The 20,916-nt window shown below is 41.7% G+C and overlaps 1 protein-coding gene across 6 annotated transcripts; it reads right to left on the bottom strand.

Annotated features, from left to right (window-relative positions):
• Positions 1-386: 386 nt before the first annotated feature.
• Smarce1 (SWI/SNF related BAF chromatin remodeling complex subunit E1) lies at positions 387-20,213 on the bottom strand. Of its 6 annotated transcripts, XM_075990784.1 has the most exons (11): positions 19,638-19,965; positions 17,734-17,785; positions 17,515-17,558; positions 14,206-14,310; positions 9,858-9,938; positions 8,784-8,915; positions 8,349-8,520; positions 4,242-4,414; positions 3,600-3,701; positions 2,658-2,868; positions 387-667 (listed from the first exon to the last, which is right to left on the bottom strand). In XM_075990784.1, the coding sequence occupies exons 2-11, from the start codon at positions 17,738-17,740 to the stop codon at positions 459-461; spliced, it is 1,236 nt and encodes a 411-aa protein (XP_075846899.1). In that variant the 5' UTR covers positions 17,741-17,785; positions 19,638-19,965; the 3' UTR covers positions 387-458. The 6 variants fall into 6 exon arrangements, with proteins under 6 accessions (XP_075846899.1, XP_075846900.1, XP_075846904.1 ...); XM_075990785.1 differs by lacking the exon at positions 14,206-14,310 and having other exon boundaries at positions 19,638-20,115; XM_075990789.1 differs by lacking the exon at positions 17,734-17,785 and having other exon boundaries at positions 19,638-19,846.
• Positions 20,214-20,916: the final 703 nt, after the last annotated feature.

Below are 20,916 nucleotides of genomic sequence, written 5' to 3'. Positions count from 1 at the left end.
GTAACAAGTTAACAAACGTACTCACATGACGTTTGCAAGAGGGTCCTCTGTACAAGAACACAGGACAGGGGCTCGGAAAGCTGTGGACAGGGCTGGGAAGGGTTAAAGCTATGGCTTTGCTGAGCACCCACGTGAGATGAAGGAAGGCATTTGTAAGAGTAGATTCTGCAGCATCGAAGGTAATTCTCGAAAAGAGCTGGGTGTCTTCTCAATTAATCTCAGTTCTGAGGCTTCAGAAGTGGAGAGCTACCAACAGCATCCAAAGGAAAGCCATTTCCGAGATGCTGAGAAAGGTGCGTGCCTGACATCAGGCTGTGATGTTGATGGTTGAAAAGACTTTGGTGGTATCAATGGAAAAGGAAATAATTAATACACAGACCACATAACACCATTAAAACCAAAAAACATTTTTTTTTTCCATTTAAAAAAGTTTTAGGACACATAAAACAAGGCAACATTTATTCCTTCTTCTCGTCTTCTGGCATGGGGTCTGTGGGTGGCTCCTCTACTGTGGCACTGTTGCTCTCTGAGCCAGTATTACTATCACTGGTCCCTTCGACCTCCATGCTGTCAACCCCCTCCTGCCCACTCTCCTTGTCCTCAGGAGTAGATGTGCCTTCTTCACCATTCTGCTGGCTCTCTGTTGTTTCTTCCAGGTGTGTCTCCTCTGTAAGACACATTTGCAACTGTCAGTTCTAAGACAAACACTGACTCTTACCTATGCTGATGGCATAAGACGTTCTGTCCAATATGACAGCCACTAGCTACACACGGAGAAGCACCTGAAATGGACCAGTATGACCCAAAAATTTTAAGCATATTTGAGACAACTTAGAATACAAAAATCTACATTTTTAACCTATAGGTTTATGACATTTAAATATAAGCCAAACACTTGTGAGAACTGAGCTTTTCAAAGTATGAAGTGTACAAAACGCACACACTGGATTTTGAAGACTTGCTATGACAAAAGAATATAAGACAGTTATGGTCGTTGTGTGTGTGCATGTGCACACACCATGTGTAGGTTAGAAGAGTGTTGTGTTCCTCAAGCACTGTTTACCCTTTGAAGACAAGATCTCTCACTGGCCCTGAAGTCACCGAGCAGGCTACGCTGGTTGGAGATGATCCCTAGCAATCTGCCTGCCTCAGTCTCCTCTCCTGCTGTTTATACACAGGCTCCAGTACCACCCACTGAGCTCTCTCTAGCCTAGAATGTTAATAATTTAAACATGTTGATAACATTTCAGTATTCTGAATTTACTGGGTTACATGTAACATTAAAACTAAGCCAGAGACATGGGCACCTGGTGTTTCAGCTGCTCAGAGGGCTAAGGTTAAGACTGCTTGTGCCCAGGGCTTGAGGCCATCCTGGGCAATATAGTATAGCAAGATCCTGCCTGAAACACAAAATGAGGGCACAGAATGAAGATGCCACGCTCTGCTGCCAAATGCCAGTCCTGCTGGGTCATTTCCTTTAGGAAGTTAAGACCATAAGGTTTTTGACAACTCATTTTTTTCCCCCTTCAGTTCCCCCCTCCCTTTTCTTTTCCTTAAGTTAGAAGACAAAAGTAGACACCCTGTGCTGTCAGAGTAAGGAAGATCTCATTCACGGGGAAAACACTCAGGACTGAGCACAGCTGCAAGCAGAATCTGATTCTCAAGCACCCGCTATAACCACAACAATGTGTTCCAGGCTCAAATTCATGGTAAAAAAGAGGTTCACAAGAATAGAAAGAAGCCCAGAAAATGAAGATTAAACCCAGACTTGTCAGAAAAGATAATCTGCTGAGTTACACACTGCATAACCGCCTGGTAGAGATGATGTTCATTAAACCCTGAACAGGCAGTTGCTGTTTGAGTATAAAGTATGCCATGCCCTTCTATTTCCTGTGAACTCTACTGGCATCCCCCAACTACTTCTGGCTTACTCCTGTTTACCCACAAGGCAGGTCAAATGCTGCCAGAAGTTAAGCTGCTCTCAAAATTCCAAGAATAACTAAATTTATTAGTATTTTATCTAAACTTTACCTTAAAAAAAAAACAAACCCAAAATGCTTTTATTTAGGGAAATCAGAACATCAAAAAGCAAACTGCTCTATGGTGAGGTCAGTTATCCATAGGCCTAGATAACTGTCATTTTAGGTTTTGTGGGCCAGGAAGTCTTTGTTACAAGTTTTGAAAACTCCCCCCTCCCCCCACGTTATCACCTCAAAACAGCCACAGATGAGTGTGGCCATCTTCCAGTGAAACTTTACTTACAGAAAGATGGAGGCAAGATCTGGCTTACAGCTTTTACTTTGCTCAAAGCCTAGGTACCAAAGACCAAACGAATCTTGGGGACAATGGTAAAGGTTAAAATATTATTACTGCCTATTAATCCTATGTCAAATCCAGTACCAGAATGCACCCAGAGGCAGGTACTTTTCAATGAAGAAACGAGCTCAGTAAAGTCACAGTGCCAGCAATGGGGGAAATGAACAGGATCCCTTTCCATCTGTCTCCAGAGCCACACGCGCCCACCTGGGTTCTACTATGGAGAGAATGGAAAGTCACAGGGATTAACTAACGGGAGTGGCTGCTGCAAAGCATCCAGAGGGAAAGGTCAGAAGGTAGCTATCAGGGCCCTCACATGTTCCTACCAGGGAGCTGGTTACCTGTCTCCATAGGGATGCTCTCTTCATCCTTCTTCTCCTCAGCTTTGTTCGTTGCTTGCTCTTCCTCAGGGGCAATGCTGCCCTGACTGCGCTCGGCTTGCTCCACTGCTTCCTTCTCCCGCTCCTCCTGCCTTTTGCGGGCCTGCTCCTCTGCCTGTGCAATTTCGGCTGCGATTTTCTCCATGTCTACTTCCACCTTCAGACCGCATAACTAGTCAAACACAAATCAGACAACTCTTAGCAATGTTGTCTTCTTTGGACCTTGGGATCAGGTAAGTTATTTCTTGGCTTAATAATGGTATTTACATGGGCGAGTAAAACATATCAGTGTTTTGTCCTCAAACTGCACAGGACAAAAAAGCTGCTGTAGCAGCAAACCAGACATGGCAGGGCAGGGGCTGCTGGGGCACTGCCCAGGACTGGGCTAGCCTTAGGATGCTCCACTCACACGTCAGCTACCAAATACTCTATTCATTTTATTTATTTATTTATTTATTGAGACAGGGTCTCTCTACGTAGTCCTAGACTTCACTGTGTAGACTAGGCTGGACTTGAACTCACTGAGACTCTCTTACTTCTACCTGGGATCAAAGGTGTGTGCCACCACGCCCAGTTGAGATTTACTTGTTTTAATACAAAGTGCAACTGAACTACATCTAATGAATATACCCTAGAATAAATTATAATAAAGTGAAAATAATTCACAACTACAAAGATTTTAAACAAAAGCACTAAAGGGATCTATCAGCTGTGGGCCTACTACTTCAATGTATACATGACACTGCAAATTTATTGTAATTTTTCTAAAAAACAAGAATAATCTTATAAAGACAGTACAAGTTATACTGTGATGTTAGAACTGTTTCAAACATCACTTTAAGAAAAAAACCAAAGCAACAGGCACATGATAAAGGCAGTCACGGAATGGAATGGAATGGATACCCTTTTAAGTTCATTGTTAAAGGAATCCGTGCTTTCCAGGAATTTCCTCTTCTTTTCCTGGTGTCGCTCCTCTATCTGAAGAAGTTCGGCTTCCAGTTTTCGCTGCAAGGTATCAGGTCAGATTATATAGTTACACCGTCTCTCTAGAGCAGATGTGAAGCACACCAAGTGTGGCATTTTGAATTCTGTGATGTGTATGTGGGTATGTGCACAGGTGGAGGAGCCCAGGGAGGTCAAAAGAGGGTGTTGGGTGCCCAGGAGCAGGAGTTACAGGCAGTGTGAGTCACCTCAGATGGGTTCTGGGAACTGAACTCAGGTTCTCTGGAAGAGCTGTATATGTTCTTAACCACTGAGCCATCTCTCCAGCCCACTAATTTTGCATTAAAAAAAAAAATTAGGTATAAAATCTAGCTATTTTTTTTAAAAAAAATGTAACACAGGAAAGGAAAGACTACCATTAACAAGATGATAAAGGGAAAATCATTTCATAGTAATGCAGCAAAGGCTGATGGGGTGCCCCAAATCCTTCAGTGTGCACCTATCTTTTCACAGGTCTACTTATAATACACTGTCTCAGAGCCACATCATCTAGGACGTGAGGCAGAGACTCCTCTTATTAGAACGAATGCTTTCTGCCCTTACCTGATGAACCATTAAAGACTGGACCTGTCGCTTGAGGACCTGCATTCTGGCTGTTGTGACAACCGACCGCACATCAGGGACCACGCTTTCACTGAGGATCTCACTGATGAGGCGGTGGTTTCTCTGGAAACGGGCGGTAGCTGTATGCTTCATTGAAAAGCCGTCATCATAATCTAGAAGGAAAGAAATGTTCTGGGAATCAGCTGGCTAGTCACCAGGACAGTGGTAACAAGAATCACCAAGTAAGCACTGTCCTCAACTGTCCTAGCAAGTGGGCTTGCCCAGCATCAGGGGAGTAAGGGCAGGCCACAGTAAGAACCACACAGAGACAGAAAAAAAACCAGCCGAATGTTTCCATAAAGCTAGTAGGCAGGTGTTCTCAACCCCAGGGTGGGGTACCAAATGACCCTTCCACAGAGGTCATATATCAGATATTTACATTATAATTCATAACAGTAGCAAAATTAGTTATGAAGTAGCAACAAAAATAATAATATGGTTGGAGGTCACCACAATATGAGGAACTGTATTAATAAAGGGTCACAGCATTAGGAAGATTGCGAACGACTGTACTAAGAGATAATTCATGTCTGAGGTTTGGTTAAAATACAAACAACGTTTGTTCACATCTCTTTAGGCCCTGGAATCCATGTGAAGCCTGCATGTGATGGCAGTACTTGAAATTCTGCCAATGTTCTACTCTCCCAGTAGCATTTGATAAATGCTGGACTGTAAATAGGAGGTATCTTTATCATAGTTAAAATTAATAAAAATATCCATTTGTAAAATTAACTTATCACCATCCTCTCTAGCAGTATTTAGTTTTCCAGGCAGTACTTACAGTTTATTACATTAAAAAAATGGTAAAGACCCAAACTAATCTCACAGAAAAAAACAACTTGATTTCAAGGCTGGGAGACTGCTCACATGAGGATCTGTGAGGCAAGCACGAGGATCTAAATTTGAAACCAGCCAGTATCAAGTAAAAGCCAGGTGTGGCAGATTCAGGAGGCTTGGCAGTCATTCGAGCTAAAACAGCAAGCTCTAGGTTCAGAGAGATACTCTATCAAAGAATAAAGCAGAGAAGAAACTGAGGAAGGATTCTGGATGTCACCCCCGACCTCCACATGCCTGCACAGGGAAGTACAAGGGCATATACTACACCCAACCACATGACGAAAAGGTGGAGACTGAGGAAGACACTCAACATTGACACACACAAGAACATCCACTACACACTCCGAAATACTTGATTATAATTTATTTTTAATTTTTGTCAGTTTAAACATGTACATGGCTGTTATGAACGTATAAAGGTGCTGTTATTTTCGGTATGTGTGATGCATGTATGTGGGTCTGCAGTGTGCACACGGGCATGTGGAGGCCAGATTATGACAGGTGTCTTCTTCTCTTTCTGCCTTATAGACAAGGTCTCTCACTGAACCGGAAGCTCACCATTTTGACTAGACTAACAGCCCACCATGGTCCCAGAATCTGCCTGTTCCAGCTCCCCAATGCTGGAGATACGGGTATGTGCCAGCTGTCCTATGCTTGGTCTTTTATATGTGTGCTGGAGATTTGAACTTAAGTCCGTGTGCTTGTACAGCCAAAGCCCTCGAGCCCCAGGATGTGTGATCTTTCTGAGACAAAATCTACCATGCACCCCAGGCTGGCTTTGAACCCGTATCAGCCTGCCTGCCTTAATTTCTCAAGTCTGGGATAACAAGTGTGCCCTACTGTACCTAGCATGTGTGCTTATTTCTGGAACACAAGTATCTCCTTTATCTTGCTTTATCACCTTCACCTGGGAGTCATCTGTACTAATATCTACTTTTCTTTACACTAACTCATTAAACAAAGCAAGTTTTCCTTCCAATATAGATAAAAATAAAGGTTGTCTCAGAAACAGCCAAATCCTTAGTGTACAGGGGCTGTGCTTAGGAAACCCTGCTATACATGGAAGCCCGCATGCTGCACATGATGGTCTCTGAAGTCATTTAAAAAGCCTTTGCTATCTTGCGTGAATCAAGGTCTGACTTGTGGACTTTCTCAAGAGTTTTCTAAGGAGTCTGCAGATGTCGCCCTCGTATCTTGATGTATGGCTCCCATCTCTTGGTTTTCCCGTATATTTCTACCTCTCAAGTTCTAGAGCAGTGGTTTTCAACCTGTGGGTCTTAATCTGCTGGAGCAATCAAATGACCCTTTCATGGGGTCGCATATCAGATATCTTCCGTTTCAATATTGACATCATGATTCATAACTGTACTAAATTACAGTTATGAAGTAACAATGAAATAATTTTATGATTGGGGGGGTCACCACATGAACTATATTAAAAGGTGACCACATTAGAAAGTTGAGAAATACTGTCATAGAGGGTCACATTATATTAATATAGCTTCTTAATTATTTCTCATGCTACTGCTCATGTAAGAGCCTCTCAAGCTTCGTTCCTGCTGTTATATTTTGCTTAGGAAATATTTTATTCTCTACGTATGGCTTCTAAGATGCGAACCTTTGTTTCTACTGTATAGACATATTCACTCTCGCAGTTATTGCAAACTTGCTCTTTGACTGTTTTAGTCATCTTTTTCTTGTATCAATCACCTCATCCGGGTAATTCAAGTCTGCATATGGACTTTTAGCAGTACTAATAATGCTTAACGCTCAATTTCTGTTTCTAGTTCAAATTTTATTACATCCTACTGTATTTATGAGAATTTTTGCCAGTAACACCTCAATGAATCCTTCTGAAGCTCCTTTCTGCTCCTTCATCCTACTTGGCTGAATTTATTCCTGTATTTTGGTGTTGTTGTAACTTCCTCCACTCTTTAAATCTCTTAAAAGTTCTTAAGAACCCCTCTGGTGTGTTAAAAATGGAATCTTAAATTACGATCCTGGAATTTTTGTGGCTGGTAATTGCTGCTTCCAATCCTGTTTGTTCAGCATGGAGTAAGACACAGAGACAAATAAACATTTACACAGCATGCCAAGTGAGTGGATGAGCATGCTCCTAAAGGGAGGGGACTATCTTGGGAGCACCTTATAGTTACAGACTGCCTGGCTGTGGAGGCCCGGAGAGTAATCTGCTCATCTGCACTTGGAATCCTAACTAGGAAGCCTGGCCATCTGTGAGTAATGTATGTGTGTAATACATGATACTCTGTCTACATGTAATATATGACACACTCAGGAGTGATCTCAAGTGGTATTCTCAAATTCATAGTAAATTTTGAATGAAGTTTTATAATGCTTCCACACACTCATTAATTTTTGCTCCCAAGAGCCTGTAATTCAGCAAATTTAGGTAATCAGTAAGATCGGGTATGGCAATTAAGAGCATGTGCAGCTCTTCTAGAAGGCGAGCACTCAGTTCCCAGCACCCATGCCAGGGAGCTCACAACTGCCCATAACTCCAGCTCCAGAGGGTTTGACACCTTCTTCTGGCCTCCTCAGGCGCTGGACTCACATGTACAAACCTACAGGCTTGCTACACACATAATTAAAAAAATAAAGACTGGGTTACTTCAAATTTTTAGAAAAGAAGTTATCTGGGTGTGGTAGCACACATCTTTGATCCCAGCATTCAAGGCAGAGGCAGGCAGATCTCTGTGAGTTCAAAGCCAACTTGGAGTGCACAGTGAGCTCCAGGACAGCCAGGGCTGTGTAGATATCCTGCTCTCAAAAAGCAAACCAAACAACAAAAAAACAAACCAAAACAAAAGAACTAACCAACTAACCCAAACAAAACAACCCCCCAAAACAAACAAACAAAAAAACTCCATAATATCACTTAGGGTGTGCCACAGAAGCCTAAAATCCAGGGTTTGGAGGCCGAGGCTGGAGAAACCAGTTCATTATAAATCTGAGCAACACAGTGAGATCCTATCTTCAAAAAACAAACAAATCCTATATTGAGTATAAAGACAGTGAAAAGTAACACATGCAGCTGTTTTTCGTTACTCACTTTCCACACTCTAAAATCCTATTATTGAAATTAACTTAAAATTACGTTTTCCATTTAATAGAATAAAATCCTTGAATTAAGATTTATCTTCTATTTTAATTCAGAGAGAATGCACACATAAACCCCACTTCCCTCCTTACCATCTGGATCCTCAGCAGGCTGAATGCTCATATAAGGTTCTCCTTTCTCCATGCGAGACTGTCTCTGTCGACTTTCTTCCTCTAACGCAGCTTCGGCACGACTTTTTGCATTAATATATGCAAGGTATGCAGGGGAATTGTGATAGGCCTTCATAGACTCATTGTACTCTATCTGAAATTGAAAGGGTGTTGGTGTTTTATAATGCACAGGCTACCATGTGCTGCCTCAGCCATCTGAATGTGGGACACAAGGCAAAGCATGGTGTCATGACAGTCATCTCCTCCTGAACAGAGAACACGAGGTTCAGACATTAGGTGAGCGGAGCTTGGTGGACACAACTTCAGTGCTGCCTCAGCTTTCTGGTCAAGCCTTATGTTTCTTTCACAAATAATAAAATGTTTTATTTATATTTAAATATTTTATTTATCCCCTACCTTTTCGGCTTCGTATTCGTTTAAATATTCTTGTTTCTCTTCATCAGTGAGATCTCGCCACATGCCACCAATAATCTTGCCAATTTCCCACAACTTTAGGTCAGGGTTGGAAGCCTTTACTTGGTCCCAGACCTTAAAAATCAACAGTTAAAAATTCAATATTAATGCCCAAGTATATAGTCATTTAAAAATACTCTACTATGGAACCCTTTAAATACAAACAAAGGCAGAGAAGACAGTATCAAACTAGCACGTACCAATCAGCCTGCTTCAAAACTGCCAACAGCTGGCTTATCTCATTTCATCTTTACCCTGGCGGATCTCATACACCATGTCATTTTACTCAAATACTTCAAATTGATAATTTAAGAACACCATTAATCACAGAACATGCTTACAGCAAATTAAGCAAACAATTTAAATATGTCTCTAACAGTTCAAGCAAATCTAGAAGAGTTAATTTGTATAATACAATGGCGTCATAGTATCAAACACAGAAATAATTAGGATCAAAATAATACTTTTACTATACTTACAAATTAATTCATTTTGTGCCCTTGGAATTGATCCTAAGGGCTCTGACGGCACATGTTTTACTACTGAGCTACACCTCAAACTTATTATTATTCTTAATAAAAATAAGATATTAATATATACAGTCTTGCATTCCCCTTTCTTTTTTTTCTTCAAGAAAGGGTTTCTCTGTAGCTTTGGAGTCTGTTCTGAGACTCGCTCTGTAGACCAGGCTGCCTTTGACCTTAACAGAGATCTGCCTGCCTCTGCCTCCCGAGTGCTGGGATTAAAGGCGTGCGCCACCACCACCTGGCACATTCTCCTTTCTACTTAACATTTTCCTCATGTCTTTCAATATTCTCTAAAACGTATTACTCATGGCTACAGACTAATCTGTTTAAAAGATTTTAGCAGTTTATTTAACCATGCTCCTCTTCGATCTGAGTTCTGGAACTCTGAAACAGAATGAACCACTTAATCCTTCCCCCTATTTTGTGTAAGGACGATGCCGAGTCTGTCTGCAGTGGCATAGAAGGCCATCTTCTGGTCCCCGGTACACACCTTTCTGCTGTACCTCATGTAGGGCATCAGCGGCTTATCTGGTGGCTTTGGAGGCTTTGGAATCGTGATACCAGATGACGCCTGTAAAAGAGTTAAACACATTCATTCTTCAATTGCTAGGAGCTCACCAGCACCTGAAAGAAAGCCCCTTAAAAATTCTAATGCGCCTTTCTTCTACTCGTCCATGGATACAAGATTATTATTTTCGCCAAAGAAAATAGATATCACTGTAAATTCAGAAATGTTTATATCAAAGGAAAATGACTTTAAACACATAATATTTAATGTTTTACTTAGCAGTTTATTTCCACTGTTGGACAGCCTGGCTGCAAAAATAAAGTATTATACATAATTCATACACTGAGAATGGAATTATATGTCAAACGCCTCACACTTAGGACGTTACCTTTTATTTCCTCAGTAACTATTACGCATACAGTCAACGTTGGATATCTGCAGACTCTGAGCACTTACCATACGCACACTGCCTACAGGGGATCTCGTTATATCAGGAATGTACCCCAGACAAATAACATAAAGACCACCTCCCACATTAAAAAAAAATCACCAATAAGAAATAGGAGGTAACTAGAAACCTAGCAAATACAATTAAAAAGAAAATAAAATATGTCCTTTAGAAATAGATTTATTTCTCTTAAGGTTTTACATTATCTTGTAGTTTTGTTTCATGTCTCTGTAGTCTTGTTGCAGCGGTTTTTATACAGTGGATCAAGTCACACTGTCCTTTCCTCATTAGCCGGCCACAAGGAAACAAGGAAGCGCGTTAGGTGCTGACACTGGCAGACCTTGCTCATGTTACTTTTGAGGCCCATTCCACAAAATTGCTTTTGTGGAAAAGAAATGAGGACAAGGAAGGACAGGATACAGAAAAAGGAAAATTTAAAAAAATATATTTAAAGTGATTGGTCCTGTCTATGCGAGGCACAGGCAAAGAGACATCAGATGACTTCCAGCAGATGCCCCATATATAAAGCTGCCACTCCAAGGGCATCTAGTTCTGAACTTTTCTATCTCCTCTTCATATCTCCACACTGATGAACGGGCCAGAATAAGAAGGAACATGGTCTATCAGACTTGGCTCTGATGTCGCGGGGGAAGGAACCCTGCCACTGACTCTCACGGTCAGAATGGGGAGAGGACTGCTTGCTTCACTCTCATCACCAACACACATACCGGCAAGTCCTTGCTGCTCGGACCCACAGACAGATGTGGTCTTAACCAGCAGTGGGAGGTGGAATGCAGTGAGACATGCAGGCAGAACTGTCACAGTGGTTAGAGTAGCCAATCAGAGACGCAGGCACCACTGCAGGAGCCCTAAGAAGTCAGAGTCCTACACGGCTAACCTTTGCATGGAAAGTCTGCTTCCCAATACAGGACATGATTAGAAAACATTTCTAACCCAGTCCCAGACAAACTTTTGGAATACAAAGTGAGTGACAAATAAACCAAAATAAAGTTGTGCCCATATTTGAAGGGACCTAAATACCGTTAACAAGTAAAAATTTTTAACACGTTTACATTTCAAACTTTGGGTATACATTAAAACAGCTAAAAAACAAAGTTTTTAAATATTTTCTCAAATCTTCCAAAGAATCACATTTTAGAACATTAATAGATTTGCTAATTCACCTCCTTTCCAAAAAAGGGACCCAAATAGAATTACAAATAAAAAACAAAACAAAACAACACAAAACAATACTTCCCCTACTCCCTAAGAATAATAAGTGAAATTCCAGTTGGCTTGGGGACCCTAAAGAAGTTTATCATCACATATCACCAATCTGCTTAACATCTCAGACTCCTTTCTAAATGTTCCAAACATTTTTCTACTCTGCACTGAGTGCGGTATTCCGTCCTTTCTTGTTAAAAGTCAACTAGGAACAGCTACTATGTGCTTGCTGTGCTGTGAATAAGAAAAACTGCAGTCGGCCCTGCTCTTTGGCTAAGTGGCCTAGGAGCACAATTTTGGAGAGCTCAACTCTGCCGTCGATGAGGACCTTTCCTTGTCGCTATCAGGAAATCCACCTGTAGCACCAAGTCTCCACCTTTCCAATTTCTTTCTTCCCATTTGCAATGAATTGGAGGTGGGAAGCAAATACTTAGGCTTGTAAAAACTGTTCTGATCTAAGAGTTAGGTCCTGGTCAATCTGTGGAGAAAGTCCATGATTTTGTGGTCGATTCATCTTGAATAGCACAAGAGAATTTTTTGTTATTTCTCAATTCTTAGCTGTTTCTCTGGCAAGGTCTTATTTAAGGATTTTCTTCTGGAGACCGGATTTCTACTAGCAAGAAGTAGGCTACTTTTAACACTCTATTTCAATCTGTTTACGATCCTGTATATTAGAGACTGTGAACCATCACCTGAACAAACCGATCAGGCATGGGCTGCACTCAAAGCTATCCTAATCCTCCAAAGGTACCTAATGCTTTATTATCTGAAAACAACCCACATGTTAAGACAGCTCTTGACTGCAGTTTCACAGAATCATTTCACCAAATCACTATGGTTATTTATAGAAAACAATTTACTCAACAGGAACATTGCTCACCAAATAGTGCATCATTGGGGTCATTCTCTACAAACCCTTTTTATAAGCATCTGAGTCCCAAAACACTAAGTCAGACATACAAGAGAATGCAAGCCCTAGGTTTCCAGCAGTCTGCTCACACGTCAGTCTGGAGGTGATAGAACAAAAGGACAATAATACAAAGAAACAACTACAGAGAAGGCACACACCAAATTTCACTCCTAACCCACTCGCTACCCTGAAGGCTAGAGCTCACTCTGCACCGAGTTCTCTACTCCCTAGGAGGGAAAGGGTTGAAAACACGCGACCAGCCAAGGTCCAGAAAGGAGTGAACTCTCCCTTTTCTAATCAGGTTTCTACTGAATGACCTTACTTTGTAACAACAGAGAGGCCTCACAGCTATCCACAAGTTAAGAACTGGCTGTTTATACAAACCCAAAACCAAGTTATTCTAGGATCACAGCGACTACTGGCTCATCAGCATGGCTACCAAGAGCTTAAAGTATGGAGTGATTCAGAAATCATCATTCTTACTTAATACCCATAAATAAAATTTCTGCATTAATACAAATGATCTAAAACTAATTCTGCTTACTATGTGAATTATAATGTTCTTTTTCATCCGATAACCTTGCCACTCATTACACTTGTGAAACAACACATTTAGGCCAAAGAAAAACATACACTGCTGCACATAGAAACTATGTGCACTGCACAATGCACACATAAACATATTTTTCAGAATCCTTTTCAGATACTGTGAAATACATATGGCACATAGAACTTGATATGCTTATGAAGTACAAATTATGCAGAAACAATGAAAAATTTAGACAAACAAAACCTATCAAGCTAAGCAATGTGCTTACCAAGATAGACACACGGTTTGATAGTGACGAGTTTTCAGCTATAACTTTACTACAGGGTGAGAGGGTTTTGTTTTGTTCTTTGAGTTACATTTCTTTTTTATGAAAACAGCAAATGAAAAACCAGATACTAAAAAGATTACAGCCATTCTGTGTTGTATATATTCTCACCGTCACCACATTCTAATGGAGGTACTTGACTTTTGGATTTATTACCTTAATTTCCTTGGAGTTTAAAATAATTTAAAAATAAAAGCTTTGAAGTATCCAGTTTTGATTATCTTAGCTGGATCACTTAAATGAAACACCCCAAATTTTAGGAACCATCTTTCTCACAACAGACTGGAAACAGACCTCCAGTTGTACTTATCTGACACCAAGAATTCAAGTTTTATTCTGAAATTCCTTGAGGTGACAGTAAAATCTTTTTCTGTGTTAAATGGAAAGAAGCAAGTCTCAGATAGGTCAATCACTAAATCCAAAAGACAAATAGCTGAGTGTGGCAGTTTGGATGGGCAGGGCTGCCCGAAGTTTCTAGTCCAGATGAAGCCAGGTCTAGTCCAAGCATTCCTTAAGAAACTACATCCTTGAGAGTACCGCCACCAATTTACCTTAGACAACAAAAGACACTCTTCATGACATAAAGTATGTTAACCAAAAGAATTCGAGATTTGTTTACATAGATAGTATGAGCATTAAGTGTTTAAGGCTTAATCCCTATTGATCACCAAGCAGAATGGATTTCTTTTCTTCTAAGTATATATCCAGACTGCACTTTTTTTTTTTCCAGTGTAAGACTGTACAAAACAGTTGAAAAGTCAGGTTAAATTTTTTTTAAATGGCTGTGCTTCTGATTCAAAAGGACCTAACTCTGGAGGCATTTCTGGTCAATTCCAGTTGTTTGCCGGAGGCTGTAATAGTTGATTCTCCTACCGTGACCCGGCTGTTGGTGCCCGGGTTCCCTCCCAGCCTGTAGTTGTTGTAGGCGAGATGACTGTATGGATTGTATCCCACAAACCCTGGTGTGCTGGGCATTTGCTGATGGAAACAAATGAGACAAAAACACGAATGAGAAATGAGCTCAAACGAGGAAAACACAGAAATGAAAAATGATCTGCAATATGGCATGCAAAAGCAACCTGAATTTAAACAAGCAATGATGTGTTGTAATTGTTCTTTTTGTTATTGTTGCGGAAATTAAGTTTTTTTAAATTGAGAAACCAGCTGCAAGTATGTATGTGCATGCATGTGCATGTGAGATTGTGCATGTTTCTTCTCTTTCCCTCTTTTCCTTGGTGGGGGTTAAGGATGCTTGTGAGACAGAGTATGTTGTGTTTTGTTTCTGAGGAAGGCATCACACTGCAGTTTCAAACATCTACAACTACTTCATGGTCAACAGTATGAGATAAGAATTTGGCAATCTGTGATGTCTGAGATGGGAAAGCTTCAAGTATGATAAACTTTAAGTCTGAAAACACTACATGCAAACAAAACATGATTTATTGGACAGTTATGTGGATGCCACCAATGCACTCATTTACTAAAAACAAAAACAAATGGATCTGCTTTCAAAGACAGCTTTAAGTAATTTTATATGTGACAAATGAGAAGAGACTCAAATTGGGAGGCCAGGAATTGTCAGTAGGAAAGAACATATGCTAGATTCAATGGATGTCACATGCATGATTTCAAACAAGGACTTGTAAGAAATGCAGAGATTTCATACTGGGGTACTATCTGATCTTTAACCCAGTCATTCTCTCATAGGCTTTCTCTTCCATCTCTTCTTTGATCCATCTTCCATAGGTGATCATGCATTTAATTTTAATGGGAACTACGTCTTTTTAGTTGCCAGACTGGAACTTCTTTTTCATCTGATTTCCTGAAGGCTCTCAGCCTTTCCAAATACAACTGCTCGCTGCAGCGACAAAATTCTTGATTTTTGTGAATTATGTGTTGATAAAAATCACAAATGGGTTCTTATGTAATTGTGGCCTTGTGGTTAATACAATGACATCCAATGTTCATAAAAATCAAGACAAAATGCGTTAAAAAATGTAGTAAAGAGAAACCAAAAATGTATAGTTTACTTAGTCAAACTCAATCATAGTAAGTGATAGCAATGTCATTTTTACATGCAATTAACATAGCTCTCCTTGACTACACAAGAGTACGCTTGACACATCCCCACTAGACTTTAGTTGTCACAAAATCAATGTCATTTCCTAAAACATGCCCTTGTACATATCCTTAGTATCCAAAGACATTCATTCAAGCAGGCAGCACATGTGATACTCTTTAGAGGAGAACAAAGTGATCAATTATAGCCCATAGTTAGAAAAGACGCAAATTAAGCATATTTAAGTAGCAAAACACAGATGAAATAGTAAAGGCACAAAAGAAGTGCATGTAACACATGGAGTGGTTCATCTGGGTGGTGGCTGTGGAGGGGTGGGTGGTGGTGATGGTGGGAAAAGCAATGGAGTAAAAAAGAGAGAGAGAGAGCGGCTAACTCATTCTATATTCATTCTACTAGATGTTAGAATTCCTAGCTCCTGGATTTTGTGTGAAGATGTGAAATTATGGTACGAGGGACAAAAAAAGATCCTCTTCTTTGTATGAAACTCAGGAGGGGATCCAGTTTTTAAAACATCTTTATTTCAAAAATAAATAGCAAGTTTGTTCATATAAACTACTGGAGGCACTATTTATATAAAAATGATACCTGGAAGCACTATTTATATAAAATGATACCTCCAAACACTGCATAAAGAATGAGAGTTCAATATGAATCAATAACGTGAGCAAATAGGGGATTTAAAAAAATGAAACTAGCATATGGTAATTATACCATTTCTAAAGTTGAAGGACCTAGTTATAGCTTTGAGGCTCTTCATCGCTCAACTCAATCTTTACAAAGCCATGAGCATGTGATGGAGATGGTGGTAAGAATTATTCTTTAAGAAAGAAAATAATGAAGCACAAGACTTTACAGTCTACCAAAGTAACTTTACAGACTGTATCACATGAAGTGAACTTAAGAATGTATGATGCACTTTTTAAAAAATCATCTCAGGAGAAACAAACTGCTGATAAATAAATATAACTAAAACGTTCACCTACAGGTTAGTAAATCAGACTAGTTACCTAATGGAGAAAACAAAATGACAAAGGAACTCATTAGTAATAAAAGGAGACTAGCCTGAAATTAGTTGGTAGAGGGATGGAAGGAAGAGCTAGCAGATATTAAAGAATTAATTTGGGGCTGGGCATGCTGCTAATCCCAGCATTTGGGAGGCCGAGGCAGAAGGATCACCATTTCGAAGCCAGCCTGGGCTACATAGAGACCCTGTCTCAAAACAAAACAAAAGAAATCAAAATAACCCTGACTCTGATTTTGTAGGATATGGTTATGCTAAGTGATTTTTGTTTTTTAAATGGTAAGAAAGCCATTTCAGCATATCAACAAGGGCCTGCACAGCTGCTGTGAAATCTGAATTGTGGACTGGACGATTATTTTACATGCTGATCAAGCAGGGCTAGAGCTTGCTGGGAGAAAACAGTTTCCACCATCAGACACTTTGAAACAGATCAGTAGGCCAATCGGCATAATTTATGGAGAAGAACAAAATTCAGCAGCAAGTTCTGACCCACGGGTAATGAAATTCTTACTTGAGCAGCTTGAAAATAAGACTTATGATGAGTGTTGTTATCTTCAGAACTAAAAAGTTTATTTAATGTGAAAATTTTATATATACAACAAGAAAGTTTAATTAAAAAATTTGTGTTGCTGGGGCTCCAACCTGGGCCTTGCACATGCTAGGCGAGCGCTCTGCACTCGGCTATGTCCCTAGCCTTAGAGGGAGAGAAAAAAACGTGATAACCAGCTGAAGGTTAGGGTTAAAATCAACAACAGCAAAAGGACAAATAATGCCAGAGCGAGCATCTAATCAATGCATAGACTCTTTAACAGGGAAAACAAGGAAGAAGTGTTTCATTCATTTCCCGTTAGGAAAAAAACAGAGCACAGGAGGTTGGAAGCTCACAGTATGTAATTTTAGATGTTGGGTTTGGTTCAAAGTAGGATGAAAAGAATTATTTTATTTAGTAGGAAGTGCTGATTTTTAGCAGAATTTTCTATCTTGTGGCTGTGATGACTGAGTGACTGTCACTGGAAGACATCTGGGTTTTTGTATCAAGGCCAGACTTGGCTATTACATTAACAAGAAAATTAAAACTTACTGTTGCAGGAGCTGGGGTGGGAGGTGGGGCATAAGATGGTCTTTCTGTTTGAAAGAAAATAAATAACTTCTTGTAAACAACTGAGATATAATACTATGCAACAAAACTACCAATGGTCCTGTTTTGAAGAAAAAAAAATGAGAGTAGTTTGGAATTCCCATTTGCTAGGGCATTAGTCTCGTATTAACACAGATTGATAAATATAAAATTGAAACTTACTTGACATTTTGGAAGATTAAGTTCTCAGTTCCTTAAGAATGAATCTGAGACACTAAAATAAAAAAAAAGAAAAAAAAGAAAAAAAAAGAGAATCAAAACTCAGCAAGCATAAGAGAATGTTTTCCTAAAGAATAGGGTAGTTTGATTGGTATTTCTGAGCAGAATTACGTCACTATTAATTGCTAGTAATCAAGCCTTTTGCATATTTTTAACTAGTTCTTGTAATCATTTGGTTGATCAGAATTAAATGAATAAAGTTACTGGAAAATTTAGAGTTGTATTAGAAATGGATCTTTGAGTTTTTGCTTATGATATTGAGCCACGTCTTGTATGGAAAACATTTTGCTGATGCCATGCAAACGTTTGCTTAGACTGGTAAAAAAAAACAATGACAATAGAATGGGATGTATTATCAGGGTGACCCCAACAAGGCCTACCAGACACTGACCAATCCCCAACCAGCAGCTCTGATGTTTTTAGGGGCCATCTTTTATGGAGACAGAGCAAAAAGTCTATTTCCTGGAAACAGTGTGAAAGATAATTTGGTATGATAACGGCCTTTACGTTCTCTTCTGTTGGTAAACAGTTTCCTAAGTGAGGGAACACATTTTCAGAGTCTACTGGAATGACTCTTATTGGTCCTTTAGAGCCCATTTCAGAAATTACTCAGGTACTTTCCTGATAAATTATCTGGGCAGAACAACTGCATCTTCTCTGTATTCTTATCTGGTTACAAAGATCAATGGCATCTTCCCTTACACGATAGGCCAATATGGCTCGGTTTTGTCTTGAAAGAGAGGAGGGATGGTCTAATTTATTATTGTATCGCTCAAACCTAGCTCAATTCTTCACGGATTTGGTCCTAAGTACTACCAGCTCACAACATGGACAGATGTGAGCCCGCTCCTTACTCAACACACACCACAAACGGTAATGATGAAAATTCATTTTTAGAAAGGTGAATAAACTATGCTTACTGGAGTCCTTTCACCCATCGCTACGTACAACACTTTTTTTTTCTTCTAGTCTTCAATTTAAGAAAATGCCTCACATCATCGGTGTAAGAGTTCTGATGCGGGAACTCAAGTTTCTCAGCCCAGGCCTCTCTTTTCTACCATCAACACCCAGTAGGCCTTGCTGTGGGGAGCCCCGACAGAAACTGTAACAGGGTCCCTGGTTCCTTCCACTTCAAGGCTAACACCTGATTGCTCTCCCGTAACTCCTAAGAGAGGATCTAACCCTAGTGCCTGGCATGGAACTCAGTATCTGTTAAATAATTAATTAATCACCTTTACAAGGTAGGCTTATCACACAGTCTCGCTCACTATTCACAACGACCCTACCAGACACAGACGGCTGTCCTCATTTTACAAACCAAGAAACAGTCTCAGGGCCATTAAGATAGTGACTAAAGCCGTGGGCCCAGAACTGCCAGGGGTGGGTTTAAACCCAACCCACGCCGTCTCTGAGTTCACTCCTCACTCCAGGCCACCTCGGAAGTCTTTAGGTCGCTGCCTGAACCAAAAAGGGAACCACTTTCCAGGTGGGTAAGGGCCCCCCGCTGGTCTTGCTCGGAGGGCTTCCCGAGGTCCCCACCCCCTGAGTTTGTGGCCGAGGTTGAGCTTTTCTGACAACTTCCCCGCAGGGGGGTGTGCATCGGTGCTCGGCCAGCGTCCGAGGTCCAGCGGAAAGGGAAAAGTGGCGCCTCGGAAGAGCTGTCCCGGATGGGGCTTCCTTGTGACCCCGCCGCCGCTAGGCCTCACAGAGGCCGCACCGGCCCTAGTTCCCGCCTCGGAGCTGAGCCCGACCCCCAGCACCCCGCGGGAACTCGGGGTCCCGCCAAGCCGACACACCACGGTCCGCCACCCTCCCCGACCGGGTCGGACCCACTTGGAAACACTCACCCGCGGGCCGAAAAGGCGCCCGCAGCTCCGGCTTCGCTTCCCTTTGTCCCGCGCTCGCCCCGCCCCTCGCGCCGGAGCTTCCGCGCTCGCACTTTCCACACGCTCCGGGATTTCTCTGCGGGCCGCGGCCGGCTCTCCTCAGACGAATAGCCCTTCCCGTGAGGACGTGGCGAGGCTTAGTGCAGCCGAGGATTTTTTTTTCAGGCTCTCCAGTTTCCTCAGAACTCTTCCAATTCGGATCCTATCCCAGCCGGGCGCCGATTCGTCACGGCGAGGAGGGCGGAGAAGGCCGGGCCGCGTTGCGGGCCCTGGTTCGCGGCCGGGCGGCAGGAACTGCGCCGCCGGGAGCGCGGCAGGGATCCACCGAGGCGGTGGTGTCACCGTGTGAGACCCTCGCCGGGCGAAGGCACGCCGGAGCCTCTGCCGGGAGAGGGCGGGACGCAGCTCCCGCACCCCGGCGATCCCCTTCGCCGTGGTCCTCAGTACGCCGCCGCTGCAGGCTGGAGGATGGAGGCGGGGAGGACTCGGGTCGCCGCGTTTAGGTTCTCGCCGGCGCCCAGCGGGGCTCCCTGCCTCAGAAGCCTCGGCGAAAAGCAACACGGGAGTTTTGTAGTTTTCTAGATGCTTCTAGAGATTGAGTGATGGCGACGGGTTTCTGAGCCTAGGGTCCGCAGCTGTCAAGCTCACTCTCGCCAGGTCGCCTACCTGGGACAATTTACATGTCTTTCCAGGAGAACCAATTAGCCTCACCTGCCTGCAGATAGCCAGCTCAACTGTTTGTGATGCCACCCGGGAACTTTCCCAGGCTCTTTGTAGTCCTGTGTCTTGATACCCTCTATATGGGACTGGGCCATCTGTACTACTGGAAAGTCTTGAAAGCAAAGGTTCAGACATCCGAACTGGACAATTTCATAATTACCAGTATTTTCTAAGGACTACTTTCATAATTAGGTGTTCAGCTAGTGTGTGTAGCGGCACCTTTCTGGACCATTCCAAGGCTCATTTTATTAATTCCAAGTACCTGGAAGATGTGGGTCATGGTGGAGAAAAAAAACGATTAGATGACCCGTGGTTATCTAAGGGCAGTGTTAGCATTTAGAGAAACTGGTTGAATTCTGGGGCTACCCGTCAGCCCTGCAGAGCAGGGATAAGTGATAATACTGTCCAGTTCTTCCATAGCCCAATATTTTCATACCCATGAGTAGAAATTAATGAAATGAAAGAGTGCATTGAAAGCAAAGACTAAAGAGAGTTTGGCAGAAGAAGGAGTGGCATGAGA

Source organism: Microtus pennsylvanicus, chromosome 11 (assembly GCF_037038515.1).
Source record: "Microtus pennsylvanicus isolate mMicPen1 chromosome 11, mMicPen1.hap1, whole genome shotgun sequence".
In the NCBI taxonomy this organism is placed as follows: Eukaryota; Metazoa; Chordata; class Mammalia; order Rodentia; family Cricetidae; genus Microtus; species Microtus pennsylvanicus.
Note: the sequence above shows the minus strand (reverse complement) of the source record. Positions and strands in the feature narration are given on the sequence as shown.